Raw genomic sequence first — 27,269 nt, forward strand, 5'->3', positions numbered from 1 at the left:
TTTTTTTTTCTTGGTCGGCTCGGACGCAACCACTGTCAGCTCCTCCCCCTGCACCCTCTTGATCCTTTTTGACGCTCACTTTAGTCCTCCCGCCCACTGGTTACGTCAGGCAGACAGACCCGTGAGCCAATCGCCGCGCTGTGTCCAGAGTCCGCTCGCGGAACCAATCGGATCAGACCAATGGGAGCCCTTGGATCGGGCGCGCCCCAGCGGGGCAGGGGAGCTGGGTCCGAGGGGGCGGTGCTTCTCCAGTCAGCATGTGGGCGGGGGAGGGCGGGGACCAGCAGCCGCAGAGGCGTCGACGGTGGTGGCGACGACGACGTTCTTCAGTCTTCGGGGTGGGCTCGGTTGCGCAGGCCGGGCTGCGCGGAGAGCTCGGCGGTCAGCGGCGGCGGCCCTAGCGAGGCCGCAGCGCCATGGGGGCACGGTAGAGGGGCGCCGGCCAGCCAGGCGAGGGGCGGCGGTCGTCCTGCCCGCGGCGACCTTCGGCGGGGTCCGGGGGTGGGGAGCTCCGGGGCGGGGGTCGTCCCGGGCTGCGCGGGGCCGTGGGGCGGGGCTCACAGGCCCTCGGGGTGCAGCTGGCCCGGGTCGCCGCGAGGAACCACCGCCGGCCGCTGGGCCCCGCCGCCGGGCCGCTTGACGACGACGCTCCCGCGGGGGCCCCGCCTGAGGAGGACGCGGCGGCGGCGGCGGCGAGGCCGCGGGAGGCCGCGGAGGATGGAGGAGCGGAAGGAGGAGGGCGAGGCCGAGATCCAGGAGCACGGGCCCGAGCACTGGTTCTCCAAGTGGGAGCGGCAGTGCCTGGCCGAGGCCGAGCAGGACGAGCAGCTGCCCCCCGAGTTGCAGGAGGAGGCGGCGGCCGCCGCGCAGCCCGAGCACAAGCAGCAGAAGCTGTGGCACCTTTTCCAGAACTCGGCCACCGCCGTGGCCCAGCTTTACAAAGGTGAGGCCGCGCCGCCATCTTGGCGCCGCCCGCCCGCCGCCCCCGCCGGCCCGGCCCGGCCCGGACCCTTTGCGGCCGGCCCGGGGTCCCACCGCCTGCGCCGCCGCCCCGCCGCCCCTTCCCCACAAGATGGCGACGTGGGCGGAGAGGCCCTCGGGGACAGGGCGGGGGCGGCCCGGGCCCCACGGTCGGTCGCGGGGGGCTCCGATGAGCGGCCCCGGGGGGAGGCCGCCGGCTCCTCAGGCCGCGCTGCGGGTGCCCTCGGCTGGGAGGGGAGGAGCCCCCAGTCACAAAATGGCGAAGGGAGGTGGCGGGGCCGGCTCTATTGTGCCCCTTTGGCGGCCTCGGGGCGGGGACTGAGGCGGGGGCGCCTCCCCGCCCCCCAGCTCGGCCTCGGGCTGCGCCTCCGAGCCCCGCAGCCCGCCGTCCCCGCCGCCCCTACCCCTTCCTCCGGCCTGCACCGCCACTGGGGGACCCGAAACCTTGAACAAAATGGCGAAACCTAATATGGCCGTTCCGGAGTGACTGACGCCCAAGTAACACTTTTCTCTCTTTCTCTTTTTGTTTTGGTTTCTCGTTTTTCTTTACAGACCGAGTGTGTCAGCAGCCAGGACTTTCTCTCTGGGTCCCCTTCCAAAACGCAGCCACCGCCGTCACCAACCTCTACAAAGGTAAAGACAACCTTGCTGCAGTGCCGATCAAGGGGAAGGGCAGCCTGCGTCAGGGGTGGTGTCCTGGGTTCTGTGTGTAAGGGCAACCCTTAACTGCCTCAGCCTACCCCGGAGTGTTTTGTGCTCTTAAATCTAGCCACGAACCCTAGTTCTAGCTAGATCGGGTGGTTCTCAGCTGGGGGCGGTTTTGCACCCTCTCCCCCCGGATATTCGGCAATGTCTGGGGACCGTTTTTTGGTTGTCACAACTGGGAGAGAGCTACTGTTCGCATCTAGTGGCAGAGGTCAGGGCTCCTGCTAAATATCCTGCAGTGCTCAGGACAGCCCCTTCCCCCAAACAAGAGTCCAATCCCAAATGTTAGTACCGCCCAGTAGAAACTCTAAGCTGGAAGATTTGCTTCAAGTCGAAAGTTACCAGGGCCAGGGAACAGCAGCTTATGGTCTCGAGGGGGCGGAGGGCACTCGTAAGCACCTTATCGATAGATTTCTCGAGTATAGGCAACTTCAAGGGGGGACAGTTCAGTAGCATTTAAGTGCTTTCACAGCCGCCTAATTGGAGTAGTGTGTGGCTGTATTCACGTGCTGCTCTTCTAGCAACTTCATTGAATGTATCCTTTCAAAGCTGCCTTGTATCTGATTGTAAATTGCTGGCAGGAAATTTGTGACCAGAGTTTGAGTTGATGGGTTTGTGTTTTATGGTTGTTTTTTGGAGTTAATTTTCTTTCGTCTCTAATGTTGCTTTTTAGTAACAATGGGTTTAGATTTTGTGCGTTATGATTTTGAAGATTCAGAAATTGGGGTTTCGTTTTTTTCGGGGGACGGGTAGGGTTTGTGGAAAAAGGATTTGAATTGGACTGTTAATCTTAATAAAAATGTAATTAAATTAGGTGCTTTCTAATTTTTAAAAGCTGCTGGTTGACAGCAATGGAATTTTGTGTACTTCAGAAATACCAAAGTAGGTGAAACACTGGCTGTGGAGAGTCTGTTTGGTTCTCACATTTGTATTTTTGCATAAGAATGCAAATGATGGCAGTATTCTGTAGGAAAAATATTCCTTATTGTGAGATTTCTTGAATGGACTTTGTAGGTTTTGGGGAAGATAATTTGAAAACCATAAACTGAAACTGGTGAATATGAGTTAATTTTAGAGAACGAGGAACTAATAATCCAAGCCTTACTGAGAAAAAGGAAACAATTGAATGGGGTCCCAGTGGTCAACTTTGATTTTAACGTAGCTAGCAGTATTTCTTAAATTTTGACTACTGAGTAAGTTGCTTTAACGTTTGTCAGTCTGGAGGGTCTTGAGCATTCTCTTTGGAGTTGCTTTTGGTTTTGACAAGAAAGGGAGTTTTGAAATAATACGCGATTCAGCTTTTTTAAAATGTTTTTTGAAGTATGATTTTACATATAGTGAAAACCACCCTTTTAAGGTATATAGTTGAGTTTTGACTGTTAAGGTAATAGATTGTAATCTTCTTAAAAAATTTTCTCCTGTGCCTTTGTAGCCAATTCCCCCACCCTCCTTTGCCCCAGCCCCCAGCAACTAATGATCTGAGTTCTTTATATTCAGGTTTCCTTTTCTTATAATACTGTATAAACAGAACCATATGGTACGTAGCCTTTCCTGTCTGGCTTCTTCCACTTACAGTGCTTTTGAGCTTGATCCATTGAATTCACATTTCCCACAGTAGTAGTGCAGTACCTTTTCATTGTTGAGTAGTATTTTGCTGTATGGGGTATCGTAGTTTGTCACTTAATGGAACAATTTTTTGTGTAAAGGTGAGGGCATGTATTTTTAGTGCCTTCCAAGTTCTTTGCTGAGGCCATATACAAATTAGAAGACCTTTTTACTGAAAACAAAACTGGTGCTGTTGTGCTTATGTTGTGTTTATTCTCTTAGGAATAAAGCTGGTACTTTTCTTTATGAGAAGATGAATTCAGAAGTCAAACTTTGAAATCATCCTTAATTTGATACTAAGTTTGAAAGTTTTTATATCTTATTAGTCTTCATCTTTGAAATTCCAAAAACTTAAGGATAGACGCTGAAATAAAAAAAAAAAAAAAAAAAACACCTGTCCTGGGATTATTGGAACTGCTGAATTGTTAGTCTAAACTAGTTGCATTTTGTATTCCTGTGACATGGAACTTACTGTTTTTATCTGATACCAGTGTTCAGAAGAGTAAATAACGGTCTGTAGATCCTCATGCACTTCTTTTTCTGGGTGTGGTCCATCAAGTTGATTCGGACTCATAGCGACCCTATAGGACAGAGTAGAACTGCCCCCATAGAGTTGCCAAGGAACCACCTGGTGGATTCGAACTGCCAAACTTTTGGTTAGCAGGCGAAGCACTTAACCGCTATGCCACCAGGGTTTCCGTGACCTTCAGTAGAACCAGTAAACTTGGCCAACGTACTGTCACAGGTGCGTGAGCGTTAAATAGAGGTTAATTGTAACTTAAGTCAGGTTGAATATAGTTCTGTTTAAATATTTAATTTATGGAGTTGAGAAATATTTGGGAGATCCCTTTAAGTGGGTAATATTCCTCTGTTTTGTGTAATTAAGCTCTTATCTGCAAGTAAAAAACGGCTTGTTTTGCTGCCTGTGGAATGTTAGGGCTCTTACCAGCTCTTCCCAAAACTTGCCACCTAGTAGAGGGCCCTGTCCAGCCCCTTTTGATTGCTTTTGGTTGAACATTCACTTTAGCTGGTTTGATTGGAATGTGGCTGGAAGGATTTGGAGTCACCACATTGTCTTAGTTATCTAGTGCTGCTATAACAAAATACCACAAGTGGGTGGCTTTGGCAAACAAATTTACTCAAGTTTAGGGTGCTGGAACTCTGAATTCAGGGTACTGGCTCTAGGGGAAGGGCTGGAGGAAAGTCCTTGTCTCTTTTGAGCTTCTGCTTATGGGCAGTCTTCGTGTAGCTTGGCATGTCTCTTCTCCTTTCTCCTATCCCTTGCTTGTTTAATCTCGCTTGTATTTCAAAACAGATTGACTGAAAACACTCCAAACTAATTTTGTCTTGTTAACAGAACGAAGAACCCATTCTAATATGGTATCATAACCACAGGCATTGAGGTTAGGCTTTACAACACAAATTTTTGGAGACACAGTTCAGTCCACAGTATTCTACCCTTTGGCCCCCCCTGCCCCCCAAACTCATGTCCTTGTCATATGCAAAGCACATCCACATCATCCCAAAAGTCTTAAATCAACTCCAAGTTAAAAATCTCATCTTGTGAATTATCTAAATCAAATACGGGTGAGACTTTAGGTGCTTTCCATCCTGGGGCAAAATTCATCTTCATCTGTGAACCTGTGAAATCTAGACTACAGGTTATCTGTTTCTAAAGTACTGTGGTGGAACAGGCACAAGGTAGACATTTCCATTGCAGATGGGAGAAATTGGAGGGAAGGAAGGGATAACAGGCACCAAGCAAGTCCAAAACTCTGCAGAACAATTTATATTAGCTCTCAAGGCTTGAAAATAGTCTTCTGTTTTCTGAGACCTCATGGGCAGTGGTCATGCCCTGTGGATTCTGGGTGGTGGCCCCTTGGTCCTGGGCTTCAGCTTGGCCTTCCAGGCCCTCTGGGATGGCAACTCTGCTCCCTTGGCTAGCCCGGCCCCATTCTCCTAGCCCATTTGAGTGGCGACCCTGCCTGGCCCCTGTGGGCCCCATTCTTCTGCCCCTTGGGCATGACCGGGCTTTCTCATTGAAGACAGAATTCAGTAAGATGGAGTGCACAATTTCTTCTCCAGACAGTAGGGTCAGGCTTTGGGATTCTTTTTTGAAAAGGGGAAGAAAATCTTGATTGCTGGTCATTGCTTCTACCTCGCTTTGATATTCCAAAGAGGGTGATATTTGTTCAGTGTTGAGTGGTGGTGTGTCCCTGGCTCAGTATGTTTTTGTACTGTACTTAAAGAAGGGTGAAAAGTTACTGAGATTGGTTTAATTTAGCCGGAGGTGATGCTTATTTGGGAAATACTTGACCAAACCTATTAATGTTTGCTTCTTAACCACCCCCTCCCCCACAATTTCCTTGGGTGACCAATTTCAATCTCTTTCCTTATACCTAATTTGGAAAGTGTTCTCCTTATCTCATGCAAAATTTCTTTATTCCTTGGAGCTAGTCGCTCAGTAGCGAGGTGGAGTAACGGGCTGTTGCCTTACTAGGCAGCCTCAGCTGTCAGCTCAAGGTGTGTGCTGGCGCCCTAGCTCTTGAGCAGCACCTTGTGTGCCAGTGCTTCCTAGTCACTTCCCATCACTTTTCTAATAGTTCTTTCTCAGTTGGAGTGCTTCTTTTCTTTGAGTTTTCTTTATGATAAGCTCTGTCTCCTTGCCTCCATATGTTAAAACTTCGTTTGAGGCTTTACTTGTAGTCATGGTGAGAGCTTCTCTTGATAATGTTTGCATTAAGGATGTTTCTGGTTGTATCCTTGAACAGCATTTGCCCCAAGGCGTCTGTACTCTGGCATGACATGTTAGCAAAGGGCTAACATAGTAATGGTCCACAGTCCTGGAGCCTGCTGCAGATTGTTTGAGTGCGTGTCTTGGGTCTGTCACTTGTAGTGTAGGTCCTGAGCAAGGTATTGTAACCGTTGTGCTCCTTGGCTTTCTCAAATGTGGATGGGGATAAGTACCCACAAATAACAGAGGAAGCTCTTAGTATAGTGTCTAGCATGCAGTGAGTATTTGCTTAAATATTGATTGTGTTGGTGGTCAAATTTTAAGTTTTTCAGATGTTTCTGGCTATGGGCCAGAAGATGGGCTAAGACGAAAGGAAGTAATTCTAGTTTATTTTTCGGCTTCAAATTTTTTTTGGTATTGGAATAAGCTCTGTGGCGTGTGTACGTTCCTTCTCATCCTCTTTCCTTTCAAAAGGGTAAATGTAATTAGAGTTGACAGGTGAGAAAATTAGCATGGTGCCCTTTAAATCCTTATTTTTGAGACACTTCACGCCAGATCCCCTCCATGTAATACGTTGTCTCTCTTAAGTGTGGCCGTTTTAGATCTGTATGTAAACTGCAGGTCACCTGAACATTCTGAAAATTTGTGGGCCACGGGGCAGGTGGCTGATTTTTAAATAAATGGTCAGAAAAAGTATATTTTACCTGGGGACTAGATAGAGAATATTGGAATTTTCAATTCCTTTTAATTTGGATTTCCAGAGCTGGTTTGTGACTTTTTGCCACAAGAACCTATTGGTGACCTTTCAGCCTTTGTTTGAAATACTTTAGTATGGATTAGAGTTAGAAATTCTAAAGCCTAAGTTTTATTCTTTTACGTACCACATCGTGAGGAACAGTAGCCTCAGTGGTTGCAGTTTGTAGATCCAGTCTGTAAGTTTTTATAGAAGGCATCCATTTTCTTAGGTATAACTTTTGTACAAAAGGATGTTTTGGCTGCAAATATCAGAAAACCTGAGTCGGGTTGGCTTCAGTGATGTGGACGTGTATTGGCTCCAGTGGGCAGGGCAGGCTCGAATTGGCTTCAGTGACTCAGGTTCTCTGGCTCTGCACTTCTCTCCACTCTTAGCTTGTGTGCGTGTATACACATGCTTGGTCCTCAGGCTTGTTTCGTTAGGTTCCCAGAAAGGCTTTTAGCTTACACCTGAGGGTCTTCTGCTGTTTAGAAGAGACCAGAAGCTGCTTTTCCAGGAGCTCCCAGCAAATGGCTTCTATAGTCTCTTGGCCAAAATTGGGTCATGTACCCTGAAGCCTAGTACCTACCTAGCCAGGTTATGTGATTATGGAGATTTGTTTAGGACTAAGCCCCATCTCCCACCCAGATGTGGGAGCAGATGTGGAGGGGGCTTCCCCCAGAGCGCATGGTTGGGCTCTCCGAACAAAAACTTGGGAATCCCTTTAGAAGGCGGACAAGGATTGGATGCCAGTCAGGCAACAGTGACCACTATGATTCTCCCTGTTTCCTGGTCTTTGTTTTGTGTGCTAGGTGAAGATTAAATAAATATATAAATAAATAGAAATAAATGCTTATTTTGGGTACTACTTTCTTATTTCTCAAAATAATTGGGCTAAAGGCTCAGATCTTTGTTTCTAATGAAACATTAGTGTTTTTCCCCAGTGGCAGACTTTAATTCTTAAGTTAAAATATTTTGTCGTCCTTAGTATATTCCTTAGGAGTTTTGACTTGATCTAGTAGCGTGAACTTAAGGTTTGTAGATCCACTAAGGAGATGGCTTCTTTATTGTTGAGGAGGAAACATGTTGTAGAAGAAACTCTCAACACTTTGGGTAAGGCCCTTTGAGCCTCTATTCCTTGTTTTACGAAATAGGGATATCTGCTTTGGCTGACTCAGTAAGGGGTTTGTGTATATCAAAAAAAATTTTGATTGTGTGTGTCATATAAGGAAGTTCTTCAACCCAGAAATGAGTATTGCCCCCTCTGTGTGGGAGAAATGGCAAAAGCAGTGCTTTCTGGATAAATCTTCAGCCTTCTAAAAGCTGTCATTTAATTTCAGCTACGTACATTAAAAAAAAAAAAAACTGTGACTGCCGTTATGAATCAGCTCGTTTTTTGAATAAGGAAATGAATGTGTGTGTGATTAAAGGTTAGATTGACATTTTGATGCCCTTGGGGTTTGTCGCACCTTCAAGCTTATGGCCCTTTTCCCCAGTGGCTTTGGTGTGAGTAAAATAGTGTTGGACATAAGACTGGCCCAAAATTTATGTGCTGTTTTTCTGGGCCAGAGGCCCAAAGCTCACACTTAGAGAATTTTGGTATCAAGGTTCAGATGTGTTCAAAAGCAGCCTTTGGCTGAGAACTTTCAGGAGGCCGCCTTTGTAAGGGGATTACTATCCTACCGGACACTAAATTATCCTGGGGTTACAATAAACTGTAACCCAGTCACGTCTGAGATTCCCCAATAAGAGTGCAGGTCTTTCCTATTTAGTACGTTGGGGTTTTATTTCAACCGAGTAACTGTTTAAAGTTTGCAAACCTAAGGACTGTGTTTTAAGTGCATTAGCACGAACAGGAGACTTTCTATTTAGGGAAATACCTGAGGTTGCATTTACTTGGGTGTTAAAATAATTGGACTTGGCTTTCAGATTTGGAATATGAAGTTAATGGTACAAAACCGTGCTCTGTCCAGGCAGTGCAGAGGCATGTACCTGAAGACCTTAAACGTATCTGCTTTCCTCCACCTTTGCTCTTGTCTCTGTAAGAGTCTACATTGTTCACAACATGCCTAATTTTTAGTGTGTGCTCTTAGTCCGTCCTGATGTTGACTATTGACTAGGTCAGAGTTTTTGAGGTGAAATGACTGGTCAGCTGCATACGGGATTCACAACTAATTACATAATGGTCTTCCATCTAAACCAGGCCACTAGTGAATATTGAGTTTTCCAGTAATTGTTCAGATCTGTGATTAAAGCAAGCATCAGCTCCTCCTGCCTTGTGTCCTCAATCAAAACGAAATTAAGCTTAGCCATGCTCTTTCCTCTCAATATTTGACAGGATTGTCATTTTTTTATTAACCACCTTAAGTGACCCCTTCCCTTTGACTCTTCAGTTCTGTATCAAATTTAGCTTCTCTTTTTTACTGCCTATGGTTTGCAGGTGTACATTCCATGCCTGCTTCATCTTACTTTGCACTCACCTGGCCTGCTTCAGACTTGCTTTCTGTATCCCTTTCATGCTTTTTTTTCCCTCCATACTTCTAATTCTGGGCCTACCTTCATTTGACTTGTGAAAACTAAAATTTCTTCAAACTGTTTGGAAAGAGAAACCTTACAGTTATGAGCTTGATTAAAAGTTCTTTTAGATAGAGTAAAGCAAAAAAAAAACAAACCTGTTGCTGTTGAGTTGATTCCGACTCATGGCGACCCTATAGGACAGAGTTAGAACTGCCCCATAGAGTTTCCAAGGAGCGCCTAGTGGATTCATACTTGCTGACGTTTTGGTTAGCAATCATAGCTCTTAACCACCACATCACCAGGGTTTCCTTAGGTAGAGTACGTTTGTAAAAACCTAGTTGATTCTAGGGTCATACGTTTACTGCTTCTCTTACTTGATACGAAAAGGTACTCCATGGGGTAGACTGAGGGCTTTTCTTAAAGTGTCTCCAGCTCTTTCAGAATCATTGAAAGTCTAGATACAGTTTTACAAGGTCAACATCTATCCTATCCACCCCCTTAAGGTTGGCTTAGGAGCTCTGGTGGCACAGCAGTTAAGAGCTTGGCTGCTAACTGAAAGGTTGACAGTTCAAACCTACCAGTCGCTCAGTGACTTTGCCATTATTCTAGTAGTGAGACACTGGAGAATTACTTCAATTCTGAGCTGCTTTTTGTGTGTAAAATGAGAAGAGCCCACTTTCTCAAAGAGGCAATAGAGTTTAACTGAGATGTGAATGCACTCAAGAGTGTATGGCTATCACCGGTTCCAAATGTGTGTTGAGTTCTAGTCCTGGTCCTTTTTGTGTTAAAGTATTTTTAAGTGAAAAGATCTGCTCCATGGATAAGTTCTTCAGTGTTGCTTTCTAATCTTTAGAGATAAGGGCTGACCATCTGCGAAGGAGTAGGCCTGGTGTTGAAGTTCAGCTTGGGCAGCCCTCTTGCCCGCTTCCTTTTGTAAAGATGCAAATTAATTCAGTTTGGGGGATCTTCCGCTGTCTTGATTTCTTTCTGGGACACAACTCTGCATTTTTTGTTTGACTGTTGCTCTCTTCTCAAGCAGACAAGAAATTAAAAAATCAAAGCCAGGAAAAGTAAGAATGGAGTGATTCTTTGTGCTCCAGGATTGTTGCTTTTACAAAAGGTCCTAGGGATAAAGGAACTGTTCTTTAGTATCATTAGAGGTGGTACTGCTGATTTGCTGCTGGCATCGCAGTTCAGTTAAAAAAAATTGCCGTGACTTGAATTTTCAAATTTTTTTTTTGGAACTAATTAAAACCTCTAAGGGACGGGGATCATTTCACTGAAAACTCAGGTTTAGCGCACAAACTGGCAGCTTTGAAGACTGGGAGGCCATGCTGGGAGACTTGAAGGCGAGGTCTGCTGGGAATGGTTATGAGTTATTGAAGACAGAACAAAGCAGAAAGAAAAAAATACCCAGGGAAACAACTGACGCCCTCTCAGTTCCCACGCCGCCTTTTGGTGTCAGGGTTTAGCAGTCAGTCAGAATTCATTTCCCTCTGTGATCTCTAAAATGTTTGCTGCCGCATTACAGGTGCTCCTGCATCTTGGTGCTGAACCTGTCAGTAGGAGTGCATCTCCAAGATGACATGGCACTTGAGGCTGGTGTGCTCTGAGTGGTGTGCAGTGTTAGTTAGCTGTTGAATGATAATGGTGGTCCTGCTTGGCTGGTGTCATCCTGAAAATTCACCCTATTTCTGAAGGAGATGAATATAGCTTAGTAGCTAAGAGTCATGGGCTTTGAAGTAAAATTCCAGCTCTTGCTGTATTTAGTGACGTTGGGGTAGTTACCTCGATTCCTCATCCGCAAGTACCTGTCTTAAGGTGGTAGTCTACTCATGTGACAGGAAGCCAAATCCACTGCTGTCGATCAGATTCCAACTCATAGTGACCCTGTAAGTCGGAGTAGAACTGCCCTGCAGGGTTTCCAAGGCTGTAATCTTTATGGAAGCAGACTGCCACATCTTTCTGCTGTGGAGCAGCTGGTGGGTTGGAACTGCGAGCCTCTTGGTCAGCTGAGTGCTTAACCAATATGCAACCAGGGCTTCTAAACACTTAGTAATTTAGCCATTGTTACTACTACTGTTTAACTGAATTAGAAAAAAACTTGAAGTTTTGTTTGTATCATTTGAGGATTATTTATATTTCTGTTCTTGTTGTTAAAGCAAGTTATTTTAGGAAATAAAAAAAATAGCATTTTAAATTGATAGGTTGGCTAAAGCTAAGTAGTCCCTCTACTTGTGTCTGTTCAAAGATTACTTTTGGAAGGAGAGGGCAGAAGCTCCAGAACTACGCGATGTGTAAACCCTGACTTCAGAGCATTAAGTGTTATGTGTATGACATTTCCAACGTGACTGTGAAATACAGTTCAGTTTAATAGGTTACTGATAGACTTAAAGAACCGCATACTTCATTTTGATAAGTGATTATTCATTTTGATTAACTTGTTATATGGTGTTCTTTAAAAGAGGTTACAGTATGGTGCTACTGATCATCATGTATGTTTTTTCTTTTTCTTTCTTTTCACAGAGAGCGTGGATACCCATCAGCGAAGTTTTGATATTGGCATTCAGATTGGCTATCAGCGACGCAATAAGGATGTGTTGGCTTGGGTTAAAAAACGCAGAAGAACTATACGTAGAGAAGATTTGATCAGCTTCCTGTGTGGGAAAGTTCCTCCACCACGAAACTCTAGAGCTCCCCCAAGACTGACTGTAGTGTCCCCTAACCGAGCTACTTCAACGGAAACTAGCTCATCTGTAGAGACTGATTTGCAACCCTTCCGGGAAGCCATAGCTCTGCATGGTAAAGCCGTTTAAACATATTTCTTTGGAAAAATGGTTAAGAGTGTGCCTGTGGACCCATTTTCACATTGAGGGTTAGGTCCAGACAAATTGTCTGTTTTTTGTCTATTACAGTAAACACTCACTCTAGAAATGTTTAAATAGAATGTAAGCAAAGAACTTATATGGGTACTTTTTTGGACTGTCAGCTAGCCCATCATAAATATTATGTTCTCAGAAAGTTAGTTTGAGCTTATTGGTGTTAAAATAACAGAATCTTTCTGCGACATTGATTAGAATTTATTGCTTTGCATTTATATATTGTACAATATATTGTACATGTTTTCTTTTTTGAGTTAAAACGGAAGTTCTTGTGTCTTAAGAATTCTGTTACATATATAATTGCTAGGAGAGCCTGGTCAGTGACCAGGCAAGGAAGGCTAGTTCTCATGGGAGCTCCCTCTGTCACCCTTAGTTATCTAGTGTGCCTGGGTGAGCGTTGATGACCCAAGTAGGAGTGGGTAGAAGTCAGAATTATCAACTTCCCTTGGGCCATCGTCCCTTAGGTTCTTCTTGCTTTGATAGTCTGGACTGTCAGAGGTATAGCCAGTAGACAGGCCTGTCATCATTTCTCCAGGTCAGACCTGTCCTAAAAAGGCATTCTAGGCTAAAGGGGGTGTAAATAAAACTGGAGCAGTGTGGGCATTGAAGTCAGACAAGTCTGTTGTCACTTGCTGCTGTCTAACACAGACTTCCAGAAAGCATTGGGAGCGTTACCTTCTGTGTGACTACATGTAGCACGGATGTATACATAAAACAACAGCAAAAGAAGACATGGTTGAAACCAAGAAGAAAACATGAATCTCTGAGTGACTAAGCAGGTAGAAGTAACTCTCTGAGTTAGGTCAAGAGTCCTATTCGGTTGTTTCTGGAGCATAGTGTGTAGATCATTAGCACAGAATAGGCTGTTAATGAAAATAGTGGGATGTGTACAAAGGGCTTCTGTATCATTGAAGCTTTAATGCTTATAAAATTCTTACTCTCTTGAGCAAACTTTGATTCTTTATCTCCCCACCCCGCCCCAATTTATTAGCTTATTTATGACAGTTAAAAATAGATAAAAAACTTACCACAAGAAAATTGTCTATGGTGTATGGATGCTGTTTCTAATACAGTGAAATACTTACGCCATCAGAGTTTTTGAAACTCAGGCAAAAGAAGAGGTTGATGTATTCCCATTGGATTACAACATTTCACCATCTCCCCTTAGCAATTCTTAGCAGTGTACATAGTTTGACAGATTAATTTTAGTTCATGGTAGTGTTTGATGTGTGGTTGTCTCTCCTGAAGCATCGTGATTTTCTTCCTTTATCATCTGTTGGATTTATGATTCATTCCGTACTTCTCTTAAAGTATCTTTTTCTGTGTTATACTTTAGAAGATAGTTTTAAGAAATATGAAAGTCATGTTTGTTACAAGATCTTACTGAAGTAGTGTACATAGTAAAAGGGCAAGCACCTCCCCCCCATAACTATCTCTTACCTCCCAGCCGCTGTTGCATTTTCTTAAATCGAATCTCTTCAACCTATGATTATTTTCTGAACTTTGCAGTTTTAGTGATGACATAGTTGTAGGGAAGGCACTATTTATAGTTTTGACTTATGTTTAACTGAGGGTTTTGGAAGGTTTAAGTATAAAGCTTTGTGTAGAAAAATAATCTTTCAGTGTATTTATAAAGTAGTACTAATCCAGAATATGTTGGATACTTAATGTACTGTTATTAGGGTTCGTACATCGAATTGATGTGGTTAGAACAGCGTTGTGGTGAAGTAATAGGACCCCTGGAGAGAGCTGTCAGAAACATTATTCCGGGAATTTCATGCTCTAGGGAGTTGAGAGAACATCATTGTATTGGAGAGAATGCTAGTCTGATTTGCGTATTTAAGGAAAGTAATTTAAATAATTTCTAGTAATAGTCATTGTTAACTAAATAGCAACAACTATGTAACCAAGCGTTCTTGATTTTTTTTCTTGAGTAGTTTGTAGATTGAAGTGAAAACTGTTAAAATGATTTTTTAAAATTATATATAAAACCTTCTCACTTACGGTAAATATTATGCTAGAATTCAGTTTTGCACACCCATTTCCTTAGCCAAATCTCTGAAGTATATGTGAGGTTTCTAAACTGGAGGGAGAGTCTGAGTTAATGACTTTTTTGGAGTGTGAGGGGACATATGGAGGCCAACTTATTTGAGTGTAGAAAGTCAAATTGATTTTCTTTCATAGTCCTTCTCATATCCTACCGTTTTTATAAGAGAGGGCAATTTTCACCCCATAGATTTTTTCTTTTTTTTTTTGCCTACTAAGCACCCACCTCCAATACTACATCTAATAAATGCATCTGCAGACATCTAAAAATAAGTTTTTTTTTAAAGAAAACTGACAGACTCTTGTGACAAAATGGGTAAGATACCTCTGGAGCCAAGTTTAGTGGGAGGGACTTAGATAAAACAGTGTCAGTCAAAGCTGTCTCAGTTAATGGTTCTCACACATCGACAAATGGTTATTGAGGCTGAAAGAATATAACCCAGTGCCTTGTCTTGGCCCCTTTGTCTTATTTTCTGTGTACTACTGAAGCTGTTCATTTGGGTATGAGACTCAGAAATCAAAGAAATACATAGCATGTGCTAAATTGATTTCTGCCCCAAGATGTTATCCTTGTCTAAGATAAGAGCATTATTCAACATCTATTGAGAGTTAATAATTGGCACCTAGGTTACGTAGGCAGGATATTTCAGATGGACAGTTGTGTGGTTCTCTGTCGGCCTTTCTGATTATTCCTCCTCTAGTCATTCTTCCTCTTGTAGAACTTTTCCTCTTGTTGGCTTCTTATCTTATGCAGCTTCAGCTTTGGTAACTTTTCCTCATGTTCTCTCGCTGATGTAAATTAATTTACATTCCCCTTGATCCCAGCCTAGCTGTCTACTTCTGCATGTTTTTCTAGGGCCACCTCACTCTTAAATGTTCCCCTGTGTAAGCTGATTACTTCGAAATCTGCACCTCTAGCTTAGACCTTCCTTGATGGTTAAACATGTATGTCCCAGTGTTCTCTGGCAGACATCTCCACTAGGCTGTCCATTTGTCTCAAAGACCAGGTCCAAACTGAATTAAACAACACAGTTTCCCCCGCTAATTAGACATTCAGCAGATGTGTATGTGGCAGACTCTATGCAGTCTCTGGGAATACATAAATGAAAAAAGGGTGCTTTCTTCTGTTAGGCAAACAGATATACTTGGATGATTTATTCTAATGTAAGAGCATGGTATGTGGAAGATTTTCTGGGGCAGAAAGGGACATTTTACAATGCAGTCTGGCTACAGGTTCAGGGAAGGCTGTCTGGAAGAGCTGGGCTTGGGTGTTGGGACAATCTCTTTCCTTCACTTACTTTCCAGTTGTGAACTGGCCCAATCCCCAATCTGTATTTTGGGGGACCACTGGTGGAGGAATCTTTCTGATCTTGTCATTTCATTGATTAAAAAAACTCAGACCTGCAAGGGGAGTTCAGAAGTCAGCATGACACTGCAAGTCTTTATGATCTGGCTGCATCATTGGGTTAGGTATCCTAGCCATGCTGTTTAAATGAATAGCTTCACACACTCTTACATGCTTTTCCCTTTGATCGTCTTTTAAGACTGATCAAATACCACTTCTGTGATGAACCTTTCTTCTGGTTCTTCCCATTCTCTAAGCCGTTCTTGAATTGGGCATCTATTCTCCCACTTGGATTTGTTTCTGTGGCTGTCCATTTCAATAGACGAGGGCTGCATTAGGGCAGAGGCCTTGTCTTATTCCTGCTGGCTTTTCCAGAACCACGCAAGGAGCCTGGTCTAGGTGTGTTTTCAGCTTAGCTTAGAAGTGTGATGAGTGAATGAATATAAGGCAGTGGGGACAGCCGAGGACTAATGACCACAGTAAGGGTAGAATGTAACATGTGTACCTTCAGACTCCTTTTGTGAGACCGGAGGACCATATCTATTAGTGCTGCTCTTCTAATGCTACTTTGTGTCAGCACCATGCTAAGGAAAGTTCTTACTAACCTACCCTGGGTTATTGCCCTTTTACTGATGATGAAAGGCCAAGATGAAACAGCCTTGTGAGTAGTGGAGTAGACATTGCAGTTCTGTCTGGCTCCCAAATGCACACTTTAACCATTGTGTCTCTGTATCGGGTTTCTGGTCAAGGGTAGGGTGGGAAATGTCTCTAGGCTTATTGTGTATCTCTTTCTTGGCCTTTTGTCTGTAAGTGAATCTGGATGAATAGACTTGGAGATTAACGGTGTGTAACCTGCTGTAGTTTAGGTTCACTGTAGTGGGAAGACTATATAGCCTTTGGAATTTAAGACCTTGGTTTCTATCCAAGCCTTGCCATTCATTCCCTGTATGACCTTGGGTAAGGTGCTTAACCTCTTGAGTCAGTCTTTTTGCAAAGCAGTATGTTTAGTTTATAAGGTGATGTATTAAAATGAGAACCTACGCAAATTTCTTCCTTGTCACAACACTGTGTAAGTATTGTTTGCCTTGAGAAAAGAAGGAAGGACTTCTAGTTAGTTCTAGGTGCTATGAGTGGCATCTTTGGCTCTTGACAGCATTACTGTACCAATAGACCTGGAGCCCAGGATCCTGAGGTCCAGTGGCCAAAGGATACTTTGTCCACTCCCTCTTCAGTAATGATAGCCTTTTCAATCACTGGTACGAGGGATGTTTGAAACCTGAATTATTAACTACCTACATAAGTTACTTGCTAAGATCTAGAGCTCGTTGCATGTTGACAAACCAGTGAAGTTGGTTTTCTTCCTACTGGCTGGAGAGAGAGATTCTAAGAGGCTGACTTTCTCAAGCTTAGTGCTGTCTGGAAAGCCTTAGATTGAAATTGGGTTTCCTTATTCTGAGTTTTGTTTGTCATCCTGGGGGTTAGGAGAAAAAGGATCCAGAGACAGAATGGTTGCTTCAGAGAGGGGGAGGATAGAGACCTGGATGGGTGAGGAAGCAGGATGCTAAATCAGACCTCATTCTTGGTTAACTTTATTCAAAGTCACGCTCTTTCATTTAAATCATCTCATATAGGGTGGTCTTTGTGTAGGTTGCTGGCTCTGATTCAGACTGTCCCATAAAAATCAGAGACACTTGGTTTTAGTTCCAGAAATGACGTGGTGACGTTTATTGTTGTTAAAATATACATAACACATTTGTCAATTCGACGTTTTTCAGGTGTAAAGTTCAGTGCTGTCCATTACATTAATCGTGTGGGGCAGCCACCACCATATGTGATGGCATTCTTAGAACTCACCCCACTGGGAATGGGTTATCATCGTGTAGTTAGTTGTACATCTCTAACGTGCACTGTCATCATACTAGGCAGTGATGGGGAACCATTTCCATAGTTTTTGGCTTTAAGAGATCACCTTCCCTGATTGTAACTTCTTATATTTAGAACAAGTTTAAAAGATGGTGGGGTACTGCATTCACTAGCCTAAGTGCTCAGGGGGACTTAGGCAAACATAGGCACTCCAGCCTTTAATATGACACTGGAGAAATTTTAAAACAAAAGTAAAGAAACAAATACAAGTTTTTTTTCTTAAAGGAAGTACTTTGAGTTAAAAAGAAAAAAACAGCGGCTTCTTATTAGACTGTTGAAGCCCAGAGTCTTTTTGGTTTGAAAACCCTGTGTTTTGTTTGTAGATGTGGTGTTATGAGTTCTCATTTCTACAGTTAAAATCAGAAGAGGTGGTCATATTAAAACAAAGTGTATATTGTCATTCCTTTCACTCAGCTTTTACTGAACACAGTGAATACCAAGGCAGTTTTTTAGGGTAGGTGATTCAAAGATGGATAAAGTAGTCTTAAGGAGTGTCTAGCCTAGTAATATCGTATAACAGTTTCAAGTATAATAAACCCAGGCATTCGGGTTGGGGCACAGTGCCATTGCATTAGGAGTTAATAGGTTCTGTGTGTGGCTTCTTTTGTTGCCCAACAAAATCTTTCTGTGGGCTACATGGGGACTTTTATTCTCTTAAATCATTAAGTTGCTTGACAGATTTCTTAGATTTGGAGAAAACGGGTGTAGGTCCTTAAAAAAAAAATAAAGTCAATTGAAATCAGATTCAGGGGCATGCAATAAGAATTTTTACCTGAATAAAAGGTAAGACATATTCATAATTTGTCATACCCAAAGCATAAAACCTGGTACCTTCCTCGTAGAATTTATGGAAAGCTGTGATTCTAGGCATCCTGAACCTGTAGGATTTTCTTTCTCCTCAGAATATAGGTTTTTGTAGCTTTGTTTTTCTTCTGTCAAAGCATTCTATGGCCTGAGTGTGCCAGGGTGATAGGGAAGGGAAGTTAGTAGACTTCAGGGAGAAGGAATCTTTACTAGTTTGACCCTAGGCAGTTGAGATTTAGTAAATTTAAGAATAAATGAAATATTTGTGCTTGGTTCTCTCTCCCCTTTCCTACCAGTCTTCTACCCCTTCTATCAATGTAGCTAAATATTTAGAAGCATAAACCCTGAAGGATGGTTAGGTTCTTAAGCATTTTTAAATTAAACTGATGGTATAATATAAAAGAAATTCCTTAAAGTTTTCTGTTGCGGAGGGCTAATTAGAACTGACCTATGGGTGATTTATGTCCATTCACCTTCAAACTCCCTTTTCGCCTCTTGAGGAAATCCACACTAGCACGGTGTCTGGAAAATAGTAGATTCTTAAAAAATGCTTGTTAAATATTGCAGTCTGCATCTTCCTGAAAGAACACAACTGTGATAGTGTTTAACAGTAAAATGTATTTAAAAAACTTATTTGAAAATTAAGATGTAAGAGATTAATGCACCAAAGCAGTCTCTTTCTTAATTGCTTAAAATTGATTATTCCAAAGAGTCATCTTTAATAAATTTCCTCGGAAGGTTGGAATTTCCAAATTTTGCCCTGTGTTCAAACCAGCCTTTACGAAACTAGAACCATAAGGCAACTAAGATAGCATTAAAAACTTAGATGAAAAGTTGGCACTTTCTGTATAATACCCAGTGCCGTCGAGACGTAGGTATTAGCTACTGACATTTTTGGAGGGTAGGACTTAACTAAAGCTGCCAGCGTCAATGATACAAAATTGTCTTGAACCTAGAATACTGTCGTCTTGGACTTTTTTCTTCACTGAGGTGAAAATATAGGGGTCATGCAGCCCTGCCTCAAAGCCAGCTTACTCACCTAGCACCTATTTAGTAATTCATTGTCAGTTATGAATCAGTTTTATATCTGGGTTTGATTTTTTTCACTAGTTTTCTGATTTATAAATACTAATTTCTTGAAATATTTCAGAAGAGCAAGAAAATCAGCATCTTGTTATCCCACTACACAGCGATAATCACAGTTAAATGTTTGGTGCATTTTCTTCCAGTCTTTTTTTCAATGTATAAATACAAAGTTATTTCATAGTTGAGATCATACTACATATATATGGTACTGTATCTTGCCTTCTTTTTTTTTCTTTTTATTTTGACGTCGTGAGCATTTTTCCCATGGCATTAAAAACTGTCTTTGAAAAACAAAGCATTTTGGGCTGTCAGCATAACTGAAAATGTTTTCTTGGTTTGATGACATGTATCTTTGTAATTGGTTTGATTTAGTGTGCTTTTACTTCAATAAAAATTCAGTATTACAATTTACAGATCGGGGTGGGGAGTGGTATCTACTTCAAAAGACCACAGTCTTCCTAGTAGAATTTCTTCAGAATGAGTTCCCGGTACATTTAAAACACTACATTTAAAGCACTACATTTACACACGAATGCTTGGCTTATCACATCCAAACAGCTTTGTGCACAGGGAGTGCCATACATATAAATAGTGCAATTCATTTCAGATGCCACAAATGCCAGTTTCCTAGGGCTCTGGTCAGGCTGTTAATCACTTCGTTGAAGTGGTGGGGATTTCAAATCCCCTATCTACGGAGGAGGCGAGAAAACTGGTGGAGCAGATCTGCAGAGGACCAACAGTGCCTTTTCCCGGGGCTAGCCCTCTTCTCTGCTGGGGCTTAAGGGATGGGAACAAGTAAGAGCTTGGGTGCAGCCTCTGGGCACCTGGCTGCTGAGCTGAGGAAGTAAGATGGACTGGCTCTGAATTTGTTCTTCCTGTGCCTGTGTGTGACCTATGTGTTGGGAAACTGGAATTAAATGTAATTAATTCTGAAAACAGGATTTGCTTTCTACCCTAAGCATGAACTTGGTGATAGCTATGTGCTCCTTTTGACAATTTCATTACCATGTAACTTGGATTCCTTTAACCTGGACTGTAAATTTGTTTTAGCTCCAGTGGGAGTTTTCTTTGCAAGTTTGATTAAATCATCCTAATCTTTTTTTTTTTTTTTCTCCTCCCACTGCTACACTAAGAATCATTTAAATGGATGCGGAAACTTTAAAGCTGATAAGTTTATCTTGTATTAAGCAATGGAGACTTTTCTGTCTAATACTACTTGTTCTACTGCCTTTGTCAATTGAAACTCCCATAGCCCTTTCAAAAAAGTGTGTTTTGGTAGAAACTAAGTTGTATGCTCTTTACACGTATGACTTAGTTTTTTCGTTCTGAAGCATGCTTAGATTTTCTGTACTTGTATAGTCATGTTCATGTGGTGTAGCTAAGGTTTCCTAAAGCATCTTCTAGTAAGCTGTTAATTGGTTTATGAAATAAAATTTGGGCTGTTCAAAATATATATATATTTTGGTTGTTAATGTTAATTTTTTGACATTTTTTGCAAAGACTTTGGGGAAGATAGCAAGCTTTGAAAAGAGTTCATTGCTATGAGAGCAGATAAATAGGTAATGTTGCACATTGAGATCTTAATTTAGCTGTCAAATTAAACCCCAAGTCATATACCCAACAGAAAAGGTTATGATTTTTCAGAACTTAATGCTGGATTTTGCAGTTGACTACATGAATGTTCACTATCTTCTTTTTCATGGCAAAGAGTTAATTGGAATAGTAAGAAACCTTTGAAGTGCCTAGACCACTTGGAGTGTTTTATGATCCGTGGGTATTTGTCTTAGGTGGTGTGCATAGTGCCACGGAATTTCCGCCTTACCACGAAGGGCATTGTTTGAGTTCTCGTTGTGATCTCAAGCGATAAGGGGGTCCTGAACTTATTTACTGAAGTAGGCCAGTTTATTGCTGAATGCCAGAGTTTTGCAGTATAATTCTTTCAGAGCCTCCCACTGTATGAATCAAGTACCAAAGGTTCTGATTAAAGTATGTGGACACCTTTTAGTATGTCATGGGTTTCAAGATTAGGAAAAAAGGAAGGCATGGCTAAAAGTGTCCTTGGAATCCTGGAGAACTTAAAAAAGAAAACTATTTGGGAATAATAAAATTTTAAGCTTGATGGTAATGATTGAAGTGAAGTGAGCTGCCTGGGTTTATTTCAAGGAGTTGGAGAGTGCCTAAGCAGCAGCAGCAGCAGCTAAGCTTTGGATTTCAAAATGGGAGGTAGGACTTGGGAGCATTTTTACCCGGAGAATTCAATGAATGTTACATGCCAGGCACTGTGTTCAGTTCGTTAGATAGAGATGTAAAGACACTGTTTATAGGAAGAGACAGATGATTGTAACACGCTATTATAAAATTGGCCCGAGATGATAATTCTCCATCCTGGTTTCCAAACCTGTGTGGGCTGGGGAAGAAGCAGCTAGGTTCCCTTTTGAAAGTGTTAAGTTTGAACAGAGTTGAATTGGCAGCTTGAAATGCGGATGGGTCCCTGAGCTCAGGAGAGCTGTCTGCCCCTGTGGTACAGAATTGGGAAATACTGATGCTTAGGAGTAAGATAAGGAGTCGAGGAGATCACTTTGGGGGACACCATCCTGTCAGGGCCAGAAGAGAAGCCCACAAAGGCGACTGAGAATGGAGCTGGCAGGCTGAGGAGCAGGAACGCGCAGAGAGTTTCAAGCAGGCCATGAGAGAAGGCAGCTCTAAGAGACTGAGAAGGAGGTAGAAATGTTAGAGGACTGGTGCTGGAGGAGATAGTGGGCCGAAGGAAGGGAGGAGCGAAGGGCCTGCCAGCAGGAAGGAGCTACAGTCATTTGATGTTGGTAGTGCCTGATGCACCTGACGCATGTGTTACTGGTGTGAGTCAAGAGGGCAGGAGAGGAGGGCAGCCAGTCAAGAGCCATTGACCCTGAAGTTACTTCTTGCTAAAATAATTTAGGTCTTAAGAGGGAGCCGCATAACAAACTGAGTAAGGATATAGATTCTACTTGAGTTTCAGTCCCACCTAGTTGACTAGTTGTGTGACCTTGGGTAGACTGTTAACCTTTTAAGTTTGATTTCTCGTCTGCAAAATGGAGTGTCACAGGTTTGTTTTGAAGATTAAAAAGTACTTCCTGTAGTGCCTGACACAGAGTACTCCAGTGTTGGTGCTTTTATTGTTATTTTGTATAGGTGCTAGCTTGCAAAGGTTTAGAGGTAACAATGGGCAAGATCAGATTGTATTAGTTTCCTCTGGCCACCAGTAGAAGGGAGGAGGATGTGTGTGTCCCCTGCAGGGAGAGCAGTAAAAGGTTGACTGGATTAATTTAGAAGATTAACGAGTACCTGGAATCTGGAGTTCAGAGTGCAGTTTAGAAGAGAGGTGTGAGCTAGAGAGCATCATGAGCATGTAGGAGGTGGCTGAGGCCAGGGGTTTGAGAATGTTGTCCACAGAGTATTTGTAGAATGAGAACATCGTCAAAGGAAATTTACGTAGGTTTGATGTGGTAGGAAGCACAGTCCTTTTTCTGGTTAATATTTAAACCACATATTTGCAGGGTACAAAATTAGAGCATTTTAAACAAATGGGCCCCTACCAAATCAAGCTTCTAAACTTTAAAATCTAAGACATAAATCCTGTTCTTCAGAAACATTGATTATACTAGATCATGTTATATAAATTTATTCAAGCACTAACAGAAATCCTGTGTGAGGTTAAAGTGTTGTCAGGGAAAATTGATAAGGAGAGAAATCCCCTGTCAGTGAAGTTAGGTCTTTTAATGCTATAGCTTTGTATTTTCCAGCCTGACTCATACCTTTCACAGGTTTAAGGTAATCCTGAATACACAGGAGTGGAGCTTAGGTTGGACACTTTCTTTAACTGTTGAAGAGTCCGAGGAATGAGTGCTGGATATGCGCTGGATTTAATGATTTTTAAACCCTGAAAGTGAAGCAACAGTATTTTTTATACTACTCTTGCCCTCTCCCCTTCTCTCAAGGATTATATATAGACAACTTTGAGTTAGGTTGTGCTCGGACTTGCCTACCAAGGACATCCAGTCCAGACCTGTGATCATATAGCCCAGTTTGTCAAGGGCAGGCCCACTTTGCACCTGTTGTCCTAGCATATTTTTTTGGGGGGGTGGGTGGGTGACTTTTAAATACAGGTATTTATTTTCTCACAGTCCTGGGGGCTAACTGTGTCCTGGCATAATTTTTAACCATCCCCTTTTTGGGCTCAGTAGTGTACCATTTTGGTTGATGAAATTATATGGTCACCTTATCTAGAAGGATCATCGGGATAAGCCTAATCAAGCCTGGAAATGATTGCTTGCCCCCCTACACACACGTACACACACATACACAGAGGGAACTCCTAGAATGGTGACTGGATGACCAAAATGTTCTGTTTAAAGCAAGCACTTCATGTCTTCATAAATTGCATACAGTCCCTACCAAATAGAGTAGAAGGGAGAATTTTATTGTAGTTACCGTTATGGTAAATATTGGTAATATTGCCAATAGAATATCTCCTATGTCAAGACCAGATGATCGGTTTTACAGAATAAAACTTGACTGCTCCCTGGTGACCCCTTATAAGGAGAATAGGCAGACATCTTCCGACACTATTAACGACATGGAAAGTAAAGTGGGTTGCTTTCAAAAGGGTTAAATAATCGAGCAACTCTAAAACCTTTTTTCTTCTTCCTAGGTCTTAGTGGTGCAATGGCTAGTATAAGCGTGCGTTCGAGTACCCCAGGCTCTCCTACACATGTAAGCAGTGGATCGAATGCTAGTCGAAGGAGAAATGGACTCCATGATGTCGATTTGAACACTTTCATATCAGAAGAAATGGCACTCCACTTGGACAATGGTGGAACTAGAAAGCGTACCTCAGCCCAGTGTGGCGATGTCATTACAGACTCACCAACCCATAAACGCAACAGAATGATCTAAACTGCAAACATTTTCACACCCACCATGCTGCTTGAAAGCCACTTGATCCTCAACATATACTATTATTGCAAAGGAAACATGAGGCCATCTTCCCTTGTTCACTGTTTAAGACAAGTGAATTCTATAGTGGTTGCCATAAAAGGAAGTTCTAGGTATTTACGGTAGATGCCTCTTGTAACTATGGCTTTCTTAAAACTATAATCCTAGCAGAGGACATCAGATATTGTGTAGTCGTTAGCAAGATCATCATAGGCAAACATATATCCGTTCCAAGGCTAAAAGTGACCTTAACTGTATTTATTCTCAAAGGGAAAGGAAATATCAGATGTTTATTTGGTTATAGAATGCTTTTTTTTTTTTTGTCCTTCATTTCCTGCTGTGTTGAGTATTTTGCTTCAACAGTATTGCCAGTCTCCTAAAATTGTCTAAAAACACGATTTGGCTTCCTTGTCAAATCTGCAGGCTTCCATTTTTGCAACAGCACTGTACCACGCACCTGGTTTCTATAGAATAACAGCGTGCGACTTCTCATTATTGGACTGTTCCCCTGTTTTTAGTTTTCAAAGCAGTTTCTAATTCTGGTGATTGTGTGATGTAAAGAGGTGCTATGATGGTCATGCAATTAATATTGAATCAATACACAGAACTCTATTGGATTCACTTTGTGTGTGTTAGTGCTCTGAAAATAGCAATATTATTAAACTGCCCCCTGATTAACCCTGTAGGCTTAAAATACTCAGTTTTAAGACAAGTACTGCTTTCCATCGTTATGGTAAGTGTAAACGTGTAGACTGCATTCAAGGCGACCTAGAGAGGTCGTTTACGCACTTTGAGAATGGGCTTCCTTTTGGGTTCAGTATTAGTGAGAGGGGGATGATGGTGTGGGGTAGTCATAGAGTCTTTTGTGTCCTGTTTAATCTTTTTCACGAATGCCCGACTTTGTGCAGTTTCCACTGGAATGGGCGGAAGATAAAGGTCTGTTTTATCTACTAATAACGTGATCACAACTTAAATAGCAAAACTCCATTCTCCTCATCCCTCCAGTTCCTCTCCTTAAAAGTACAGTGTGGAATCTCATTCTGGAAGAGATGGCATCGCATGGAGGTTCTCTAAATGTTAGGTAGACCTACGTAAAAGTTCCTCAGTGGATTCCTCTTTTGAGTAAATGTAAGACCTCTTGTAGCTGCGATGTTCTAGAGCATGTTTCATCTTCATTTTTAATATCTTGAACTGAATGATAGTCTTCTGTAGACGAAGAACTGACGGCAGCCTGCCAGGTACTGTAATTTATTCTATCCTATTATATATCACGTAGGACAGTGAAAATGTTTCCTTGCAAACTAGTAGTCTGGTATCAGTTATTTCCTATTTTTAATCTTTAAAAGACCATTGCAAATCAGTGTAAGGGTTTTTTCAGTAATTACTCACAGCACTTTGTTAAAGTTTGCGATATCTTCAACTGTTTACTGGTATCCTTCTGTGAAGAAACTTTGCTAAGTTAACCATAATGTTCATTGACTGGGGTGGGATATGAATGGGATGTTAGAAATGTGTGGATTGAAGTTCTGTATTCATTATAGATATAGCCCTTATTTAAAAAAGTGAATTCCATACTAAAACTAGGGGTGTGAGGTATTTCTAAATTTTTGCAAAAGTGGGTCATTTTGTTTGTGTGAATATCATAGCAGGAAGAATTACAGCAGTCTGTTATATTTGACCTGAAAGGGGCAAGTTTGTGTACTGTGAATACTTTCAGTCTTCCCTTTGGAATATACCAAGAAATGCATTTGGAGTTATCTTTGTTTTTCTCCTGTAAAATTAGATTCTGGTTAGTGGTTTGAGGCACTGCTTATGAGTGGCCAGAGTTCCTATTCATAAAGGCTGTTGAAATCCAGAACACATTTAATCTCCCCTTTATGCTTTGGTTCAAGTTGAATACCAATTTTTTTGTTTTTGTTTAAATTGGTGCTCTGAAGCTTCTTAGTACCCTTTACTCTCAATTGTCAAATTTTGATAAAACGTGTGCCATTTTCTTTGGTAAGAGAAAGCCGGTCTTAATGTCTGCCAGAACACAGTTTATATGCCTTATTGGCTCCATTAAACTTTTAAAAAACTTTAGCATTTGTTAATTTTTTCCATTGCATTTACTCTCAAATGCTATTTGTCACCTCTCTCCCACCCTTAACTTACTCCCCCTTCTCTGTCCCATTGCTCTCTCATGTGCCCCTCAAGCACAGAATCACGAGCAGAAGAGGAAATGACTTCTCTTATGAAGCCTTAGGTCTGATAGGTGGACTTTTGAAGCCTTCCTTGTGCCAGCTTAACAAATCATGGAAGATTGCATATTTGTGTGGTACTTTTTAAAGAACTTGGACATTTTCAGTGTCTTGAGAACAGAGTAGGCTGAATTTTAACACTTCTTAACAGTTTGAGGGGCAGAACCTCTCTTCATAAACATCATAAAAAAAATAGCATACCGCATTTGCTCTGTTCTTTTTGACCTGACTTGGCATGATTGGGTTCAGTACATCTTAGACTGCAGCTTTCTGAGCATGGCTGAAGTATTAAAAACTTAATTATTATGTTTATAGAGCAAAAGTAATGGAAAACATTTGGCTGGATAAAGACCTGCAGTCAGATTCTTCAATGTGGTTTACTCAACTGGAGTAGTAGTACACACCTTAAATCATAAAGCTAATAAATAATTTTTAAAAACCCAAAAACCTATGGGGGTTGTCTGCAGTTTGTTTTGGTCATATTTGAATAACTTTTTGATGTAATCAAATGAAGTTTAGGTTTAAAAAAGAACTAGTCTTCTAAGTTCTTTTTTGTCTTTTTCAGGACTATTGGGACTCATTAAACTCGAGTAATTGGGGCTTTAGGCCTTATGATTTCCATGCGACAGTGAAAGCAGGGGTTGGCTTCCTTTACAGTAAGAGAGGACAGCGAAGGTCTGGGCCAGAGGGCCAGTCA

General features: G+C 42.1%; 1 protein-coding gene across 1 annotated transcript; it reads left to right on the top strand.

Annotated features, from left to right (window-relative positions):
• Positions 1-671: 671 nt before the first annotated feature.
• HAPSTR1 (HUWE1 associated protein modifying stress responses) lies at positions 672-26,414 on the top strand. Its single transcript, XM_064295571.1, has 4 exons — positions 672-943; positions 1,534-1,614; positions 11,802-12,077; positions 24,052-26,414. The coding sequence occupies exons 1-4, from the start codon at positions 718-720 to the stop codon at positions 24,294-24,296; spliced, it is 828 nt and encodes a 275-aa protein (XP_064151641.1). The 5' UTR covers positions 672-717; the 3' UTR covers positions 24,297-26,414.
• Positions 26,415-27,269: the final 855 nt, after the last annotated feature.

This window comes from Loxodonta africana, chromosome 12 (genome assembly GCF_030014295.1).
Source record: "Loxodonta africana isolate mLoxAfr1 chromosome 12, mLoxAfr1.hap2, whole genome shotgun sequence".
Classification (NCBI taxonomy): Eukaryota; Metazoa; Chordata; class Mammalia; order Proboscidea; family Elephantidae; genus Loxodonta; species Loxodonta africana.